We start from the raw sequence: 20,095 nt of genomic DNA on the forward strand, positions 1-20,095 counted from the left end.
ACCCAAGTATCTCTACTTGCACATTCATCTTCTGCACATCTACCATTCCAGTGTTTAATTGCTATATTGTAATTACTTCGCCACCATGGCCTATTTATTGCCTTAACTCCCTTATCTTACCTCATTTGCACTCACTGTATTTAGACTTTTCTACTGTATGTTTTGTTTATTCCATGTGTAACTCTGTTGTTTTATGTGTCGAACTGCTATGCTTTATCTTGGCCAGGTCGCAGTTGCAATTGAGAACTTGTTCTCAACTTGCCTACTTGGTTAAATAAAGGTGAAATAAAAAACAATAGAATCTCTCTGCTCTATTTGGCCCACCAGTCATAAATACAATTCATACAAATAGGTTCCACTATCAACAGCTGCTTCTGGTATCAATACTACATGGCATGCATTGGTCTTCCTTTAGCCTTGGAAACCAAAGCTATTTTGACTCCACACCCAAACAGACCGTGTGATTCAAATGTATTCAAATAAAGAGGCCATATAATAACCACTTCAATATATATTTAATAGTCAAATATAAGACAACATACAACAAATAAAAAAAAAACAGTCCCTTTCCTCATTGTCATAACAATGGCACTTGCAGTGAACTGGTGCGTTCACTTCCTTCCTTTGAAATATCTAGATATGGAGGCTATGGGTACCTGATGCATTTAACATTTATTGCAATGGCTGCTTGAGATCAAAGATCCCGGTCCCTCCTTTTACAACCTTACCCACCACTAAGCAAGCTGAGGGAGAGACCAACTTATCATGGGAGCCTGTTGAGAGAGCAAAGACCAGACACCTGGTTAAACCAACAACTGATGAGGGGCAGACCATGCATTGCTCCATTTGTTTTATGATGTATTACGTCTCCTGTTGTGTAATAATGCCTACCCAGCATAGTGGCCTGCTTCAGGAACTTGTAGCTGGTCTCGAAGGTCATCTGTTGCAGTGGAGAGGAGTTGGACTGGATGGCAAAGCGGTTGAGAGGTTTGTACACTCCCTCAAAACACATGTAGTCGGCCACCAAGGATAAATGCCTGGGGTCCACCTCAATACCTGCACAGGAAAGGAGAGCAGAGAGACTCAGAGAGGAGATCACACAGCTCTCCAGAGCCTGTTGTTGGGAAATGAGTAGATAGCTAAAGAAGTTGTGAGCCTGTTTGTACCGTAGACAGCGAAGACATCTTTAATTTCCTTCTCAATGACTCTCAGGGCCACCTCAATGCCGTACGTGTTTGCCATGGCGTGGACCTCATTGGAGTAAAGCCGATTCACATCAAGAATCTGAGATTAAAACAGTATAGCATAGAATGTATAAACAAAGATACCCACATGAAGAAATTGTTTTTACTGTACAAGTACTCTATACATGTGAAAGTTTGTGGATTATCACTCACTTCACTGTGGTTAAACAGCTCGTGCATGTTGATGCCCTCAGTTTTGAGCTCCAGCTCCTTGGAGCCATCTTTCTTAGTGACCTCACTGAGCAGACATCTGGTGATGCCCTTAGTCTCCATCACCACTGCATTTTGGGCCACGGCCACCACCAGCGACGTCAGGTCAAAGTGCACCTTGCTGACAGGCAGGACGAGCGTAACCTGACAAACAGAGAAATGCAAAACTCCACTCAATCCACATTCAAAACATTTATATCCAAGTCAAATACTTGGTTTCGTGAGAAACAATTTGGACCATCAATGAGGCAACCATTGGCTGAAATAAGTATTTTAGTATCTTAAACCAAGAAAGTAATATTCCAAAATCAGACAAAAGGGCACAGACTGGTGGTACATACCTCACACCAGAGACCCTGCTGGCTGTCATAGGAATAGTCCTCGATGCTGGAACTAGTTTCCAGCACAGTGTTGACCCTCATGCTGTCCTGTGTGTGTGTGCTTTTCTGCTTCGACTTCTTCCTTGCCCCAGCACCAACAGGCCCTGCAGTGGCCAGGTCACCGGTCACCTCATCAGGCACCTCTTCAGAGTTCTCCTCTGCCTGCTCGTCTTTTTCATCCACCAGGTCCTCTCCCTCCTCAGCATCCTCTCCCTCCTCACTCTCATAATCCACTTCCTCCTCCTGATTCTCTCTCCTTTTCGCATCCGAGGCGTCAGCGTCTCCCTCATTCCCCACGTCGTCCACAATCCTGCTCTCCTCCCCATCCCCATCCCCTTCTCCACTCTCCTACAAAGAAATGACTTACACAAATTAAAATAGGTACAAAAGTAGCATAATTCTACATTTAAGAACAATGGTCACTTTGGTAATGATTAAGTCCAGGTTGTAAAGCCAAATGTAAAGCTATGGCTGAAAGGAACAGATTAAAAGTCCATGCTTGTTTAACACACCTGTCCAGCTGAGGAGTCCCCTACATCCTGGTCATTATCTCGTACTGTAGCCTTGCGTGTTTCCACTGCGTTGATAGAGGCCAGCTTGGTATTGCGCTTCTTAATGGCCTCCAGTAGTAGGCGGAAGAATCTGGAAAAGACAAGGTAGCAAAGAATGCCTTACATTGGTTCAGACCGACAACACGGAAGTACGTTTGTGGGACTAGTAACCGTGATCTGATTGTCACACACACACGAGTTGGCAGGAGAATGTGTGGGCCCAGCGCTGGTTCTAATAGCTCACCTGTTCTCCATGTAGTGGAGGATCTGATGGGGAGTCAGCATCTTGTCTTCCTGGTAGCGCTCTGGGGAAAGAAAGCGGAAGGTGATCTTGAAGACGCGGTCCTTCTGTCGTTTGTTCTTCACCCGGAGTGTCTCCAGGACGTCCACTTTGTGCAATACCTTTGAACAACAATGGACAGAATAATGACTCTCGACTCACAATTCATTGAAACACAAGGATGGAGTGATAACCATAGAAAAATGTATTATATATTTCTGTGGTAGTAACGATTTAATTACTTTGGGATGTAATGGTTCATAAACAGTAAGTAAATAGAGCCAATGTAATAACCTCAGCTAGACACACACGAGTCAGCTTCTTCCTTAGTGTCTTCACCCGCTTGATGGCTTTTTTACTGTTTAACACAGGAATACTCATCATCGGAGTCTTGATGCTGGAACTGGCAATCATCAATATTTCTCTAAGCCTGTGGGTGCAGACAATATTCAGCCACTATTGTCCAGAGTTTGTACATTTTATTCTGGCAAAGAGTCATTGCACCGTTATATTCCAGGGGAGACCATACTGTACCTTGGGATACCGAGGGTAACGTTCATCTCCCCCCTGCCGGCAAAGTGGAAGGTGTTGAGGGTCATCTGGGTGGAAGGCTCTCCGATGCTCTGAGCAGCCAGCAGACCCACCGCCTCCCCTGGGTCACAGAGGGCTCGCTGCCACTTCAGCTGCAGCAGATGCTTCAGTCTGCATAGACAGAGTGGAGACCATGACATAACCTAAGCACTCAGTAAAAAAATACAGTAGCTACAATGGCTTCTAAAAGTATGTACAACAGCCCAATCTTAGTTTCAACATCTAAATTGTCATTTTTAAAAGACGTATTATTCTTTATTTTACCTTTATTTAACTTCGCAAGTCAGTTAAGAACAAATTCTTATTTACAGTGATGGCCTACGAACAGTGGGTTAACTGCCTTTTTCAGGAGCAGAACGACACATTTTTACCTTGTCAGCTCAGGGATCCCATCTAGCAACCTTTCGGTTACTGGCCCAACTCTCTAACCACTAGGCTACCTGCCGCCGCTCTAAAATGTCAATTTAGGTAAATGTTCATTTAGGTAAATACTATATGCAATATAGACGATCTGGATTGAAATCTCACCTTTGTGCATCAAGGTTCTTCGAGCTTCCCTCAGCTAACTGCTTGATTTGGATGTCCTTTAGATAGGACTCCACAATGCTGTCAAATGTCTCTGACACTGACCCAAATGAGATGTCAGGCCGGAACAGGCTCAGGCAGGGCTCAGGACAATGTTTAGTCTTCTTCAGGTACTTAGATTTGCTGTCCTGGTCTAGAGAACTCCATCTATCCACCAGCTAAGAAACATGGGAAGGTAACATATTAGAATGTTAACAAAACAGCAAACTACCACAGAGTTTGATATGTCACATTGAAAAAGTAGAACGACAAATAATACATCCTAAATCCCCCCAAAATTGGTATATAGTTGTGGAGGGATATTTAATCTGATAACATTGCGGTGTTGCAGCAGTGGGACAATACATTACCTTCAGAGTGGCAGTATCCCTGCCATTGGCCAGGTTCTCTAGAGCCTGGCACTCTGTCTTCTTCAGTTTCTTCTGGGAGAAGAGCAGGAAGGCCCCCTCCCTGGGAGAAAGATGCTCCCTCTTGGCTTTCCACTTCCTGATGGCTTTGAAATGGTTGGTGGCAGCCTGAGGGTCCAGTTTGGCCAGGACCTCATCCAAGCACTTTAACTTTCTGATGACCTGTGAGTAACGGGAAATTCTAAATGAGTGCTGCAAAAAGTCATCTTTAAAAAAATAATGGATGCAATGTTTGCCATGCACGGTCTTGAAATAAAGACGTGCTTTCAGTCTCAAACACTTTAGAAAACAGGATCAGTTGACTGGAACAGCACCAATTCCTACCTCATAGTTGTCCTGTATGAAGGGAAACTGCCTTGGCTGGAGGAACTGTGTCTTGGGGACGTCCAGGCCATCCTCTCCATAGAGAAACTGGACCACGCTGCCGTCACTGTCCCTCACAGTCAGGTCATACTGAACCACCAGGCCCTCCAGGTGTTTGATCACACATCTGGAACCACAATGAGTCAGTTCAGAAAGGGGGAAATGTAAATATTGTGTGAATCCCACAGGACTCTGGTCGAAAGCTGTGTACTATATAGGGAATAGGGTGCCATTTGGGACGTAGACATTCAGACTTCTGTAATGCCAGCTCACCTCTGAAGGTACCCTGATCGACTGGTCTTAACAGCTGTATCTACCAGACCCTCCCGGCCAGCCATGCAATGGAAGAAGAACTCCTGCAACAATGAATCATGAACATTCAGAGACCTTCAATTATGAAGTGGAACAATCAAACACACAACTTGGGGCAGAGAGAAGTCACGTACCGGGGGCTTGATTCCTGTCAGGAACCTGCCAGACACAAAACCTCCAGAGCGGGGCGAACTTTCGTACGGCTGGAAGCAGGGCAGAGATTTCCCAGAAGGCATCAGGGGAGGACGTCGGCCCTCCAGCTCAATCTGACCCAGCAGACATGAGATCTAACAAAAGAAACATACTCATCAAGTTATGATTGGTACACATGGAGACAAAATGCATATCTGTTGTGTGTCTTTATGGTTCGATGTCTGCTGTGTTCCTTAAAGGAGTACCTGCATGGTATTGACAGTGGAGCCTTTAGCCCCAGACTGCACCATCAGCTGGAGGTTGTTCTCAGGGAAGCTGCAGTGGAGACCCAGGGGCATGACCACCTGGCAGGAGAAAATAACATCAGTCAAAACCGTACAGCAGTGTTTTCTGCTACCAGGAACTCCTTTCAACTTTCCTATCAAAGTCCCTTAGAAATATATGCAGAAACTTTCATCCAAAGCGACTTATAGTGATGTGTGCATACATTTTTTTTGTACGTATGGGTCGCCCCGGGAATCGAACCCATTATCCTGGCATTGGAAGAACCATGCTCTACCAACCATGCTACAGAGGACCACTAAGGAATATATTCTTCTTTACAATGATGGCCTGACAGTCACATGCAAACAGATGATGACAACCATCTGATGGTAACCTCTTCACAAAACTGAAGGATGAGCAAACCAAACAACGCAAACTCCCACGTAGCTCACCTTGTTGATGTCGTTGTTGACCTGATTGGCCACCTCCTTAAACTTGAGGTCCACCATGTTGAAGTCTCTCTGGTCTGGGTTGAGGTGGGCGTCCTGCCAGCGGCCCCTAGCCTCACTCTCGTCCACGGTGTCAGGCAGGTTAAAGGCTGCCTGCAGGGCCTGGGTTACACCAGAGCAAACAACTGTTACTGCCACACTAATGCATGTCATTCAATTTGCTTATTTGTTCCTGGAACATGTGGATCAAGTGATTGATACTGGCATCTTTACCTTAGTCCCACAAGTGACAGACTCTTTTATGATCTGCTTTCTCTGTCTGTTGGCTCCTAGTTTCACCAAGATATCCTCCACACCTGAAATTAATTCAATAAATAACCCTTCGATTTTGAGAGAGTCTTGTGATGGATCCCCGAGTCTGTTCAGATAGATCTAGAACACCTGTTAGTATGTCCCAAATAGCACCCTATTCCCTATATTGGGCACTACATTTGTCAAAGGTAGTGGGCTATATAGGGAATAAGGTTGAAGTTGGGATGAAGCCCATGCCTTACCCATAGTGAAGCCCCGGTACAGCTGGAGGTAGGCAGTGAAGAGACGAGCCAGGCAGCTGAGGAGTTTACCACTGGTCTCTCCTCCATACAGCTCATAGCAGCAGTGGACCAGGCCATATGCTGAGCTGCCATAGTGGGCCTTGTCCAACACCCCCACCAGCAACTCTCCCTGACGGAAGATCACCTGCAGGATCAGACACAGTTAATGGCAAAGTCTAGGACTAGGTGTGCATTGCACAAAGTCAAAATAATTGTTTAACATACAGCTAATACAAACTATGACACTAATAATAAAATAAATAAAATAAAGGTGGGTACATGTGCAACATTGGTAAGTTGAGTAGTACTGTTAGTGAACAGTCTGACCTGGGAGTCACACATGGTTTCAGGCTTGTAGCCAGGAACACAGCGTGGAGACTCCTTGATCCAGGCCTTACTGGGGATCTTGGCCTTCCCTGTCAGGTTCAGAGGGATGTGGTTTCCTGGGATGACGTTCATCAGTAGTGTAGACACCACCTGAATGACAAAGGACACCTGTGTTATTACCTGTACAATTATGAATTATGACCTACTAAACCCCTCAACCCATGGGTAGGTCCTTCTGCACCTGTTTCCCAGTCCAGAGAGGGAATGGTTTGAGTATGGCGGGCGGCAGCAGCTTGACTCTGCCGACCTTGTCGGTTAGACCTCGGTAGACCAGCTCAGTGTACTGGTCACGGGAGAAGAAGCAGCCGCGGATGGTCATCCTAGTGCCTGACACCATGTGATCCTGGATCAGACCCGCCAGAGGCTTCCCATCCTGGGGGACAGAGACAAGGCAGTGAGGCTGTACAGCAACAGTAGGTGTTGAGGGTGAGCAAACAATAGCTTATCTATCAAACATACAACATCATTAAATTCCTCTCAAGAATTAGGAATTTGTATGTTTGCAAAAAATATATACATTTAGTAAGGCTGAGCAATCACCTTGGGCACAAGGTACTGCTGGTCAGTGCTGACGAGTGTGTAGGCCTCAGCCCTGCCCAGTTCACTCTGAGGGAAATGGGCATTCATCTCATCCCCATCAAAGTCAGCGTTGTAGGCCTTACAGTTAGCGTAGTGAAGCCTTAACACTTTCTCCCCTGGCAGGATGCGGGCGCAGTGAGCCTGGATGGACGGCCGATGCAGTGTTGGCTGCCGGTTGAGGAGCAGGACGTCGCCATTCTTGATGTGACGATTCACCTATGAGAATATGAACATTGCTCAATAGATGGCAAATATAATAGAAAGATGAAATGCAAGGAGACTAGTTATATCATCTTTAATGAAGTGACATTTTAGTGGGAAAGTATATGAGATTACAATAAAAATGAATTAAGGTTAATCAGGAATCAAGGAACCATTATATAGGGAGAGGAAACGGCTGGTGTAAGTGGTGTTAGAAAGATAGGCCTTACTATCTTCATGGGCATCATGTGCTGCCCGGTGCAGGGTGTGAGGAGCTGCTTGGCGATGGCCTCTCTCTGGGTGAGGTTAGTACTGCTGAGGATGGTGCGGGAGCCGTCCTCGTTAATGACCATGGAGGCCCCAGGGTGAACATTGGGCCCGTTCAGAACTGCCTGCCTCAGCTCCTTAACATTCCAAGGCGTCACAGGTTGGGGGTAAGTCAGCTTGGTGGCAAACACCTGTAGGAAAACAGATGGAGTTTATCATGCGAGCTCACACAACGCTCCAACTATCAATGGACATGTAGAATGCAGGCAAAGGCAATGACTCTTACCATGGGTACTCCAATCTCATTGGTCCCAATGTACATGTCAGGACAAATAACAGAGCGTGCTGCATAGTCCACACGTTTACCCATCATGTGCTTCCTGAACAAACCGTCCTTCTTCTCTAAGATCTGAAAGAGAAAACAGGGACAGCATGAACAAAAAAATGTATGGGTTGGAAGATGAAGGTATACTGACATTTTTCACTCCCTTTGGCTAAAATGCTGGATATATGGAACAGGTGGCAAGAGATTCCCATGGGAAAACATACCTGACGAATGCCTGGGTACTTCTCCGTCATCAGTTTGTCCATGTCACTGTCAAAGACTATGTTGACGTGACTCTGGAGCCGAATCCAGGTGTTGTAGAGTTTATCTGTGAGTGTGACACCGGGGATCCCTGCCAGGAAGGCCTGGTCTGTCTGAGAGGGGTCGGCTTCCTGTACCTTTACATTTAGAGTACAGAGGAATGGCAACACTTAACACACAATTGGTTAACTTTATTTCATGCAAAAGGCCCAGATATATATTTCTAGGAATGTGGAGCCGTGTTTGTGTGTCTTGATTTTGCTTTTGTTGTTTTTTCCAAATGTTCTATATGTTTTTAACATTTCTTAAGACTTAGTGAGGTAAAACAGAAACAAATCAAAAATACTGTACGAGATGACGAACTAATAAAAGGTTAATTTATATACATACATGGAAAATCAAGTGTGTCACCTTTGACCTTTTCATTCCCTCAAAATAATGTTTAAAGAGCAAATGCGACCCCACTCCATCGGTTCACATACCTCCTCCAGCTCCAACTCCTTTTCTTTCAGCTTCTCTCCAGCTAGAAGTGCTAGGAGCTTCTGGATAACGCCACTGTCCTTCATCACTGCCTGCATGTTAACCGTCTGGCCGTTAGTGAACATCTGGTCTCCCAGACGGTTAATGGGCCGATACCTGGGGAAAACAAGAGGGTTACTCTCATAAGTTACTGGAAAGCTTCACAACTAGGAGGTTTTTTGTGATGCAATTCCAGACACTCTCTTATCAATAACTAACAGAAGCAAATAACTACCGTAAATTCCGGACTATAAGCCGCAACTTTTTTCCCACACTTTGGACCTCGCGGCTTAACCTGTTTGGGATAGGGGGCAGTATTTTCACGGCCGGATAAAAAACGTACCCGATTTAATCTGGTTACTACTCCTGCCCAGAAACTAGAATATGCATATAATTAGTAGATCTGGATAGAAAACACTCAAGTTTCTAAAACTGTTTGAATGGTGTCTGAGTATAACAGAACTCATATGGCAGGCCAAAACCTGAGAAGATTCTATACAGGAAGTGCCCTGTCTGACAATTTGTTCTCCTTCTAGGGCATCTCTATCAAAAATACAGCATCTCTGCTGTAACGTGACATTTTCTAAGGCTTTCATTGGCTCTCAGAAAGCGCCAGAAAGTGGAATGAGAGCTCTCCAGTCGCTGGGCGAAAAACAGCAGGAGTTTTTGTGAGTGGTCCTGCTGAGAACAATGACACAGGAGCGCGTATGCACAAGACGACTCCATGTTTTTCTTTCAGTGTTTGAATGAATACAACGTCGCCCGGTTGGAATATTATTGCTATTTTACGAGAAAAATAGCATAAAAATTGATTTTAAACAGCATTTGACATGCTTCGAAGTACGGTAATGGAATATTTGTAATTTTTTTTGTCACGAAATGCGCCCGCGCGTCACCCTTCGGATAGTGACCTCAACGCACGAACAAAACGGAGCTATTTCAATATAACTATGGATTATTTCGAACCAAAACAACATTTGTTGTTGAAGTAGAAGTCCTGGGAGTGCATTCTGACGAAGAACAGCAAAGGTAATCCAATTTTTCTTATAGTAAATCTGAGTTTGGTGAGGGCCAAACTTGGTGGGTGTCAAATTAGCTAGCCATGATGGCCGGGCTATGTACTCAGAATATTACAAAATTTGCTTTTACCGAAAAGCTATTTTAAAATCTGACACCGCGATTGCATAAAGGAGTTCTGTATCTATAATTCTTAAAATAATTTATGTTTTTTGTCAACGTTTATCGTGAGTAATTTTGTAAATTCACTGGAAGTTTGCGGTGGGTATGCTAGTTCTGAACATCACATGCTAATGTAAAAAGCTGTTTTTTGATATAAATATGAACTTGATTGAACAAAACATGCATGTATTGTATAACATAATGTCCTAGGAGTGTCATCTGATGAAGATCAAAGGTTAGTGCTGCATTTAGCTGTGGTTTGGGTTTTTGTGACATATATGCTTGCTTTGAAAATGGCTGTGTGATTATTTTTGGGAGGGTACTCTCCTGGCATAATCTAATGTTTTGCTTTCGCTGTAAAGCCTTTTAGAAATTGGACAATGTGGTTAGATAAAGGAGAGTCTTGTCTTTTAAAATGGTGTAAAATAGTCATATGTTTGAGAAATTGAAGTTTTTGCATTTTTGAGGTATTTATATTTCGCGCCACGCTATACCATTGGATATTGGTGAGGCGTTCCGCTAACAGGTTAAACAATGATGCGGCTAATATATGGATTTGTCCCGCTTTAAAAAAAAAAAATCAACAACAAAAAAAACCCACATTTTGTGACGTGCTGAGTTTTTTGGCGGCATGAAGCTTTCATTAGACCAATGAAATTGCCGAACGGGTTAAGGTCAAACAACTTTTTTGTTTACTGTTTAGATTAAATCGAGCGCTCTCAAACTTCCCATCATTCTGATTACGGTAGTCATTTTGTCACCCTCATCATGGCAAAGACACAGAGAAATGCATATGATGCAGCTTTCAAGTTGAAGGCGATTGATCTGGCTGTTGGAAAAGGAAATAGAGCTGCTGCACGGGAGCTTGGTCTTAATGAGTCGATGATAAGACGTTGGAAACAGCAGCGTGAGGAATTGAGTTGTTACAAGCCGTGTTTCGTTAAAGCCTATTTATTTTTGTTACAAGCCGTGTTTCGTTCAAGCCTGTGTAAAGTTAATTTGTTTCAATGTACCGGTAGGCACCATGTGCGGCTTATTTATGTTCAAAATAATATATATTTTTAATTCAGTGGGTGCGGCTTATATTCAGGTGGGCTCAATAGTCCGGAAATTACGGTACATTCAAAACAAACCCAGAAATTGTAAGGCTGTTCTCAGAGATTCCTCACCTGCATGGAGGGACCACCATAAGCTCCAGGAAGAAAAGGTCAGGGTAAATGCCATTGTTGGAGAGCTCACCCTCCTCCAGTCCAGAGAACAAGCACTTCAGGAAGAAACCTTCTTTATCCCACAGTTTGGCGATGTGATCCCGTGCCGTGCTAGGGGTCAAGTATCCACGTTTTCCAGCCATCCCATCTTCTGAAAAAGGAGAAGAGACCAAGGGCACTTATTCAACTTTCCAATTCAGGACAACATAGTTGCAGAAATGTCAACTATTCAACATCTTTTAGTCCTCTACTATATTACCAATCTTCAAGCAGAAGATTGAATGGTATGCATTACCTTCATCGGGTCCCTTGATGGCACCATCTTTATACATAGCCGCAGGCAAGGTGACAATCAGTTTGCTGTTGTGCTCCCTGCGCACTTGTGATCTGCCACTCCTTTTTGGGAACAGTAAAAATCAGTGTGAAGCTTCACATGGGACAGAATTGGAATGAAATAAATGGTAATTGACCAGAATGGTCCATACTTACTTGCAGTGAGGGCATTTCCTGGAGTTCATTTGGACCCTCCAGAAGAGTGTTATAAGCTTGTTCTTCTTCTCACAGAGATGCTTGATCTGAGAACACAAAACATTCAATTTTATCACATTGGCCTGAGTTGTGATGTTCAGTTTCTATGATACATTCACAATCAGGTCTTACTGGTGAGCTGTGATCGCCGCCTGTCTTCCCTTTGTTGACATGAGCACAGTAGTCCTCTAACACCACCTGGATCTCAACCCCAGAAGCTTGGGCATTGCCTTCCAGGAACTGCAACAGAGAAAGGGTCAAAACCAGTTGTGTGAGTGATTAAAACTCAGAACTTGGATGAATTTTATGAATCAAACACTATCAAAACAAAAGACTTGCATACATTACCAGAAACAGCAGTGTGATTTCAGAGACATCATTATTTTTGAATATTACCACTCCTGTCTGTGTGATGCTCACCTGGTTCAGCACATGCTCCAGCTCATAGACCTCCTGTAGAGCTCCCACATCCAGCAGCTTCAGCTGGTTCAGCAGGAGATGGATCGCTGCTCTGGGGCAGGACAGCATGTGGCAGTTCAGACATGACCCTCGGATCAGCAGGTACAGTTTCTAGTGCCAGAGTAGAAGTGAGAGAGCATATTACCTTAAAAGAAGACGTACCCCATTGTAACTTGTAGCCTATCGACTGTATTTTGGATCATGTAATGGTTTATCTGGAAACAGGCCATGTACTTGTAATGGCTACTGGGATAAGTGTGTTCAATGTTGTTCACCTACATCAAAGAAGAGTGGGTTGTATACGGGTAAGGGTAGCTCGATGTGCCCAAGGTGCCCAGGGCAGTTGTTGAAGTCTTGCATACAGGTGGAGCACACCTCTTTGGAATCAGCTGGGCCCAATGACAGGTCATAGAGGCCATTGGGGGCAACATTACCAACATTATCCAGGAATCTGAAGTTGGTAATGTTCTTGACACTCAACTTTCTGTGGAGAAATGGGAACATGACATGATAATGTTACAATGACTGAATGCAATATTTTAGCAGTTAACTAGTTGTATAATATCCATAGTAGCAGTACCACAAACGGACAGTCCAAGAACAGTGAACACTAACCAGTTAACTATAGTTAGCTAGTCCAACACACACAAATCCAAACGCAAAAGTCATGCTGGGGCATGTTATTATGGCTTCAGTGCATATGCACGCATAACAACTTGTATTCTTACCTTATTTCTTCGGCAGAGTACATGCCAAATGTCATTCCTTCCAGCCGCCTCCATGGTACTTCTTTCCCAAAAAGCATACTTTAGAAAATCCAAGTAAATTGTTTCTATTGTATGCGTTCCTTACATGAACTGTGTAAAATCCACATGCGCTACGAAGCTAGAATTCTCCAACACGTGGGACCTTCCTCTTCATGGACGGTACCATTAGGAGTTAGGAGCGAAAAGAAAGCACGTATTCTCATTCAACTGAAAATGTGAATACGTCACCGGTTAATTGATATGAGTAATTATGAAATAAGTATTGTGTCATTCACCATAACCAAAGCTACCTAATCAATCACATAATACTATCCTTTGGTGGGTGTTACTGCAGCTCCCCCCTATGAACACGTAAATCGTAATTCCTTACCATGAGCCCCCGGGGTTGTTTCCAAAATGGCGGCCCCCGGTAAACACGTAGGGCATTTAATTTACAAGAATGGTCGCTTTCTTCTAAGTAATTTTGAACACTTCTGTCTTCGGAGGTAAGTTTTACTTTACGCTGGCATTGCAGTGACAGCTGTTAATGTATTGGTTGTATGTTTGTTCCGGTGACTGACAAGGCAGATCATCATAATTTGCTTTTTCACTGACATGAGGTCACATAAGTAACTGCTAGCTTGCTGTCAATGCACAACCGAACTATTTTCATGAACCTCATTCTAAATATGTTTATATTATTGATTAATGCATCATTAATTTCAGGAACTTTGGATGGAGTGCAGTCGTTTGTCAACAAAATGCATCAACTGAAAGAGGTACATTTAAATCAATGAATGGCATCCAGTAGAAGAATCTCAAGCACAAAGAGCCAGACCAGGATAATGTACTTCATAGATGGTGTTAATTGTAGAATCCTTCTTTTTCTAACTCTATTACAGAGTCTGCAGAGGCAATTGTCATTCCCAAAAAGAAAACATGGTATGTTGTATTCAATCTATTTGAAATCACTCAAGACCAAGTTACCAATTGTTTGATATTGTGACGAATAATAACCGTTCTTGCTCTGACAGGAGCAAATGGGCTGTGCTGCAGGCTCTTGCATCCACCGTCAACAGGGTAAGAAGTCTGCATTGCATTTCCATGTATATTTTGACAGAAGTAGCAGTAGGCCATGATAGCCTAAACAATGCACAATCATCATTTTCAGGACCCCACTGCACCACATTACATGTTCCAGGATGATCCTTATCTTACTCCAAGGACGTCTGCAGAGTTTGTAAGTAATGGACAGGAGTTTTTTGGAACTGTGCTGCTACTTTTTAGCCAGTTTGCACTGATGTTTTTTTTGTCTTCTATTTTTTTTGTCCTCTACAGAAATTGTACTCCCTCTCCCAGGAGTCTGGCAGAATGGCAGCTAACCACATTGTCAACAAAAACCCCAAGTTCTTCCAGAAAGACTTTGCTGAACCACATATTCCAGTAAGTTTGATTGTAGTGTGTTATTTTGAATGAGGAAAGCTGCACGATGATAGCTAGGTAATTGAGACTGCTGTGTGTCTGTCCTACAGTGCTTAATGCCAGAGACCATGGAGCTGCGTATTGAGGAAGTGAGTGAGGCAGCGCTGCTGGAGCGCATCATGCTGAGGAAGGTGAAGGCTGCAGTAGACATGTACGATCAGCTGCTACAGGCAGGTAAGTCACCCACATTTCTATTAATTGTCATGTATTATTTATAGAGTACAATTGACATTGTATTATGGGGGGGTTCAATAAGACTGCGATTAGAAATGTTTGTTTGGTAAGTGTTTGCCCGCTCTCTCTATGCAGGCACCACCGTGTCTACTGATGCCGCTAATGACCTGCTGGACCTTATTTGTCTCTATGGAGACCGTGACCCTGTGCAAGATGACAAGCCAGAGGCAGAAGATGTGGTAGGATATTATTTATGTGGCCTCTACTTGTTTATACTTAATTTTTTTTTCTCCACAATTTCGTGGTATCCAATTGGTAGTTAGTCTTGTCTCATCGCTGCAACTCCCGTACGGACTCGGGAGAGGCGAAGGTCGAGGGCCGTGCGTTCTTCGAAACAAAACCCAACCAAGCCACACTGCTTCTTGAAACAATGCCCACTTAACCCGGAAGCCAGCCGCACCAATGTGTCGGAGGAAAAACCTGGCGATCGTGTCAGCATGCACTGCGCCCGGCCCGCCACAGGAATCGCTAGTGCTGGATGGGACAAAGACATCCCTGCCGGCCTAACCCGGACGACGCTGGGCCAATCGTGGCCGCCCCATGGGTCTCCCGGTCGCAGCCGGCCTGGACTCGAACCCAGAATCTCTAGTGGCATAGCCAGCACTGCTATGCAGTGCCTTAGACCACTGCTCCACTCGGGAGGCACTGTTGTTTATACTTTATAGCTAGTTCTGTCACAGCTCAGTGTTGTTTACCTCTGGACCTCTGTTGGTTTTCCCTCAGGCTCAGGAGGTGCAGGAGGAGGGCCGGAGGAGGAAAGGGAGGCTGCGGAGAGCCTCCGACTTAGTGAGGATAGTTTGGAGGTGAGTTGTTTGAGTGGCGTTACGTTTAGAGAGAAAACGTTGCAAGTAATGCCTTTATTGACATGCACTATCCTACAAACGTATCACCTCGTCATGCAGGGAGAACAACAATGCAGAGAGGATCTTTAACCTGCTTCCAGAACGTGACACACGAGCATACTCTGCTTTGATCAGAGGCATGGTCAAGGTACGTCAGATGTTGAATTGGACAATGTTTTCTGTACAGTCGGTTTGTTTCTAAGGTGTTTCTGATTAAATGTGTGCATTAAATCCCCAGTATGGAGCTCATGTGAAGGCATTCAACGCATACACAGACATGCTGAACAACAGACTGACTGGTGAGTATATTTACAAAGACAACATGCCATACAATACAACTTTATTGTCCATGCGAACAACTGAATTTGTTTTCTACTCTCATTATTCAACGAGAGAGAGAGAAAACCACTCTCTTGCTCTGTCTGCCATGATGGATGGCATTTACAGTTCTGATTACTGATGATAATACTTGGCGTGTGAATTGAAACATTTCTTGTCGTTACCTCCTCCAGCGGATGTTCACACCTTCAATGCTCTGATCTCTGCGGCACCAGAAGTCCGTGAGAGGTACACTGAGAAATGGGACCTGATTGTTGTAAGTGTATAGGAAGCAACTTATACTGTAGAACCTTTTCCTGTTGTCTAAGGACTGCCCTGTTTTTGTTTTTATGTCATGCCCATTTCTCTTTTTTTTTTTCTCCTTCCTGGGTTCTTAGGACTTACTAAAGCAGATGAATGAGCAGAAGGTGAAGCCCGATCTGCTGACGTTTAATGCTTTGCTGAAGGCCCTTCGTCGCTGTGGCTCCTTAGCCAGGGCTCAGTCTCTGCACACGCTCAGTGAGATGAAGGCTATGGGCATTGGTGAGTAGGAAAACGCATCACTGACCAGTAACACTCCTGAAGGAAATGAATGTCAGTATATGTGAATTATAGCAGTGTCCTAACATATTATTTATTTTCTTTTAGCACCCAGTTTGGCTTCTTTTGACCATGTTCTGGGAATTTTCTACAAAGCAGGTGAATACCTACAGTACCAGTCAAAAGTTTGGACACACCTACTCATTCAAGGGTTTTTCTTTATTTTTACTATTTTCTACATTGTAGAATAATAGTGAAGACATCACAACTATGAAATAACACATATGGAATCATGTAGTAACCACAAAAGTATTAAACAAATCAAAATATATTTTAGATTCATCAAAGTAGCCACCCTTTGCCTTGATGACAGCTTTGCACACTCTTGGCATTCTCTCAACCAGCTTCATGAGGTAGTCACCGGGAATGCATTTCAATTAACAGGTGTGCCGTGTTAAAAGTTAATTTGTGGAATTTCTTTCCTTAATGCAAGAAATTCCACAAATTAACTTTTAACAAGGCACACCTGTTAATTGAAATGCATTCCCGGTGACTACCTCATGAAGCTGGTTGAGAGAATGCCAAGATGCAAAGCTGTCATCATGGAAAAGGGTGGCTACTTTGAAGAATCTCATAAAATATATTTTGATTTAACACTTTTTTTTTTGGTTGCTACATGATTCCATATGTGTTATTTCATAGTTTTGATGTCTTCACTATTATTCTAGAATGTAGAAATAGTATAAAGAAAAACCCTTGAATGAGTAGGTACTGTAGATATTTTGTCTTGATTTCTATTGAACAGTTTCTTGATTGGTTTGTGGTGGTAGGTTAGGGGGAGAATGGTTCCATGTTTCTGTTACTATCTTTTTTCTCTCTGTCCTGTCTAGCATCTCCTTCCCAAGGGCAGACTGATATCCTACAGGAAGTGATGACTGAGGTGGCAGGAAGGACATTTGTTGCTCAGGATCCAGATGATGGTATGCCTGCAGCATTTCAATCTTAAAGACCGATAGTAGAGGTCCATATATCAGTAATTTCATTGACCAAGTGATTCATGCCATTTTGAATGTAGCTTTGACTTTATTTTCCCTCCCAGTAAACTTTTTCTCCAGTGCCATGAGAATTGTAAGTAGTCTTGAATACAACTATGTATGTTTTTGAATATTTCAGTATGTTTGTGGTGACTGTTTTAAGACCTGTTGTCTCTGTTCCCAGTGTCTGGATACCAAGGACATTGAGGCAGCGTACAGGGTGCATGACCTGCTCAGTGTGGGAGAGAACTGGAGGCTGCTGGGAGATTCCTTCCAACAGAGTATCTATTTGTGAGTAAACCTTCTAAAAAGGTTTGCAAATCAACATTGGAGAGTAGCATTTCTCCACCTTATTCCTGGTGGTTTTGCTCCAATACACTGTCACCTCTGACCTCTTGTTTGTTCAGTGGCAGAATGTTCAACCTGCTCTGCATGATGGAACACATAGATGTGGTGCTGAAGTGGTACAAAGAACTGATTCCTTCTGTAAGCACTCAGACATGGCAACATTTACATTTACATTGTATTCATACTCTCACATGCATTCTAAGACTAATGTTCTCAACTTTTTTGGTCCATAGCTCTATTACCCCAATCCACAAGGAATGAGAGATCTGCTCCAGGCACTGGACACTGATAACAGATTGGACATGATCCCACAGATATGGAAAGGTGGGTTGGAAGTAAATGTACTGCTAGATTCATTAATTAGCTTTCCATCTAATTGGCGACAGATTTTCATGCAAATATTCTAGAATCCGCATAAAGAACATTTTCCCACCAGTGGTATGTTTCCATCAAATGGACTAAAAATCAGTTTGTGATGACGTAGCGCAAACCAAATATAAATTTTCACATACCGAATAAAAGTTTGTTTCAATCGCATTATCAACTCTACTGTTGCATTACATAGCAAATGTTCTTACTCTGATCTTGGCAACTGCACTCTACCCAACAGCTCGCGGGTAGGCAGATCTACATGATTATTATGGATGAACGAGAATATTTTCATTTGTCAAGCATCGATCATCATGTCACCAGAATAAGACCCTCTATTTTTTGGAAAGGAGCATCAAGATCACACTGCACTTTCACCACCCTGTGAAGTTCATCATTTATTTAATCTGTAGTCCAATAAACTGCATGATTTCCGAGTCGTAGTGGGAGGACCACACACCATGTCATCGTGTGCCTCCAAATTTACTTAGATGTTATTGTATCAATATTTGCGCAAAGCTGTTTCCACCAGCATATCTTGCATAATTCATTTTTAGTGACAAATCACACAATTGTCTGCATTCATTAAATTACGCCGAAACTTCCTGTTGCTGTGGTGATATGACTTTACTCACATGGAAACATGGTTATAGTAGTGTAATGAAAAATACAAAACAATAACCAACATGTGGGTTGTCTGACAAAAGCAGTTTGGAGATTGTAAAGGCCTGTAATCGACCTCTGCTTTGGTTTACCCCCCCCCCCCCAGACATCCGACGGATGGGGCATGACAACAAGTCTGATTTAGTGGAGGAGCTGCTGTCACTCATGGCCAGGGACAAGCACAGCCCTGAGGTGAGGCAGAGACAGACATCTAGCTAGAAAATACATTTCCATCATTACTTTTTTTTACTGTGAATAGTCATCTACTTTGTATTCTACATTCTGACTGATCTATTGGGATTCATGCAGATCCAGGAGTCTTTTGCAGTGTGTGCGCTGGATGTGAGGAGCCTGTATGAGCAGGGGCAAGGAGCCAGGATGGCTCTGGAGTGGACAGCCACTGCCATGACCAACATCACCTCCGTCCTACTGGCAGCCCAGAAGAAGCAGCAGGCATGGTGAGTAGACCTGGACACAAAGCCATGGGGTACTTAAGTTGGAGCCAATTGACATAATTCACTATTTTAATCTTTATCTTTTAAATCTAGGGATATGTTGAAGCTCTTCAAGACCAAAAACAGAGTTCCATCGTAAGTCTATTTTACATAGTATTCACGTAATGTAAACACCATCTAGGCACCCTAGTTATGACCCATCTATTAACTGTACTCTTGTAGTGAGGAGCTGATGGAGGAGTTCCTGGCCAGCATCAATGACCCTCAGCACGCTATGGAGCTGGTACAGATCTCAGCTAGCTTCTGTCTCCCCAGCACCCCCAAACTGGCTGAGAGGGTACTGCAGGAGTTTGAGCTCTCTGAAGAACAGAAGTATGACTACGTGGTCTATATTTTTCATGTGTGATCAACTCTTTTGGGCACCAGATATCTAATTATATCCTTGCTCCCTTTCCCATGTAGGACTATTCTGTCTGAGCTGGAGGTCTCAACTGAAGTCAGCGAGTGATGAAGTCTAATACAGATTACAGGTCTTAATCTACCGGTTGAGCCAAACCTCTGACGTCCATACGATTCTGAATGGCCAGAGGTTGAAATGCAAAATATGAATTGAACAGTAACATGTTTGTAGCCAACTCCAGTACTACAATTCATTCATTGTAAATGCAGAGGCTGTGCATTTGAAGCTAAGCAATTAGCTACAGCATAGTGAATGTGAAAGTCATGTGATTTACAGTGTACCACAGATTAATAAATATGTACCAACTAA

General features: G+C 43.4%; 2 protein-coding genes across 2 annotated transcripts; one reads left to right on the forward strand and one right to left on the reverse strand.

The window, feature by feature from the left end:
- Positions 1-495: 495 nt before the first annotated feature.
- Positions 496-13,381, reverse strand: polr1a (RNA polymerase I subunit A). The gene is made up of 32 exons (XM_029771563.1): positions 13,024-13,381; positions 12,575-12,779; positions 12,257-12,406; positions 11,969-12,076; positions 11,798-11,883; positions 11,604-11,704; positions 11,270-11,459; positions 8,885-9,038; positions 8,366-8,539; positions 8,103-8,225; positions 7,780-8,007; positions 7,310-7,564; positions 6,951-7,142; positions 6,710-6,859; positions 6,344-6,527; positions 6,063-6,145; positions 5,793-5,951; positions 5,322-5,420; positions 5,058-5,210; positions 4,885-4,967; positions 4,573-4,738; positions 4,192-4,410; positions 3,785-3,999; positions 3,200-3,367; positions 2,960-3,095; positions 2,630-2,787; positions 2,347-2,476; positions 1,796-2,182; positions 1,398-1,598; positions 1,167-1,284; positions 892-1,056; positions 496-773 (listed from the first exon to the last, which is right to left on the reverse strand). The coding sequence occupies exons 1-32, from the start codon at positions 13,098-13,100 to the stop codon at positions 673-675; spliced, it is 5,118 nt and encodes a 1,705-aa protein (XP_029627423.1). The 5' UTR covers positions 13,101-13,381; the 3' UTR covers positions 496-672.
- Positions 13,382-13,424: 43 nt separating this feature from the next.
- Positions 13,425-20,095, forward strand: ptcd3 (pentatricopeptide repeat domain 3). The gene is made up of 24 exons (XM_029771567.1): positions 13,425-13,547; positions 13,768-13,820; positions 13,944-13,983; positions 14,076-14,121; positions 14,213-14,281; positions 14,380-14,484; positions 14,574-14,697; positions 14,833-14,936; positions 15,481-15,560; positions 15,660-15,747; positions 15,838-15,898; positions 16,112-16,194; positions 16,316-16,460; positions 16,566-16,616; positions 17,348-17,437; positions 17,557-17,585; positions 17,676-17,782; positions 17,899-17,977; positions 18,073-18,163; positions 18,978-19,063; positions 19,181-19,329; positions 19,420-19,461; positions 19,549-19,698; positions 19,789-20,095. The coding sequence occupies exons 1-24, from the start codon at positions 13,459-13,461 to the stop codon at positions 19,832-19,834; spliced, it is 2,007 nt and encodes a 668-aa protein (XP_029627427.1). The 5' UTR covers positions 13,425-13,458; the 3' UTR covers positions 19,835-20,095.

The sequence above is a fragment of the Salmo trutta genome, chromosome 13, assembly GCF_901001165.1.
Source record: "Salmo trutta chromosome 13, fSalTru1.1, whole genome shotgun sequence".
Taxonomy (NCBI): domain Eukaryota; kingdom Metazoa; phylum Chordata; class Actinopteri; order Salmoniformes; family Salmonidae; genus Salmo; species Salmo trutta.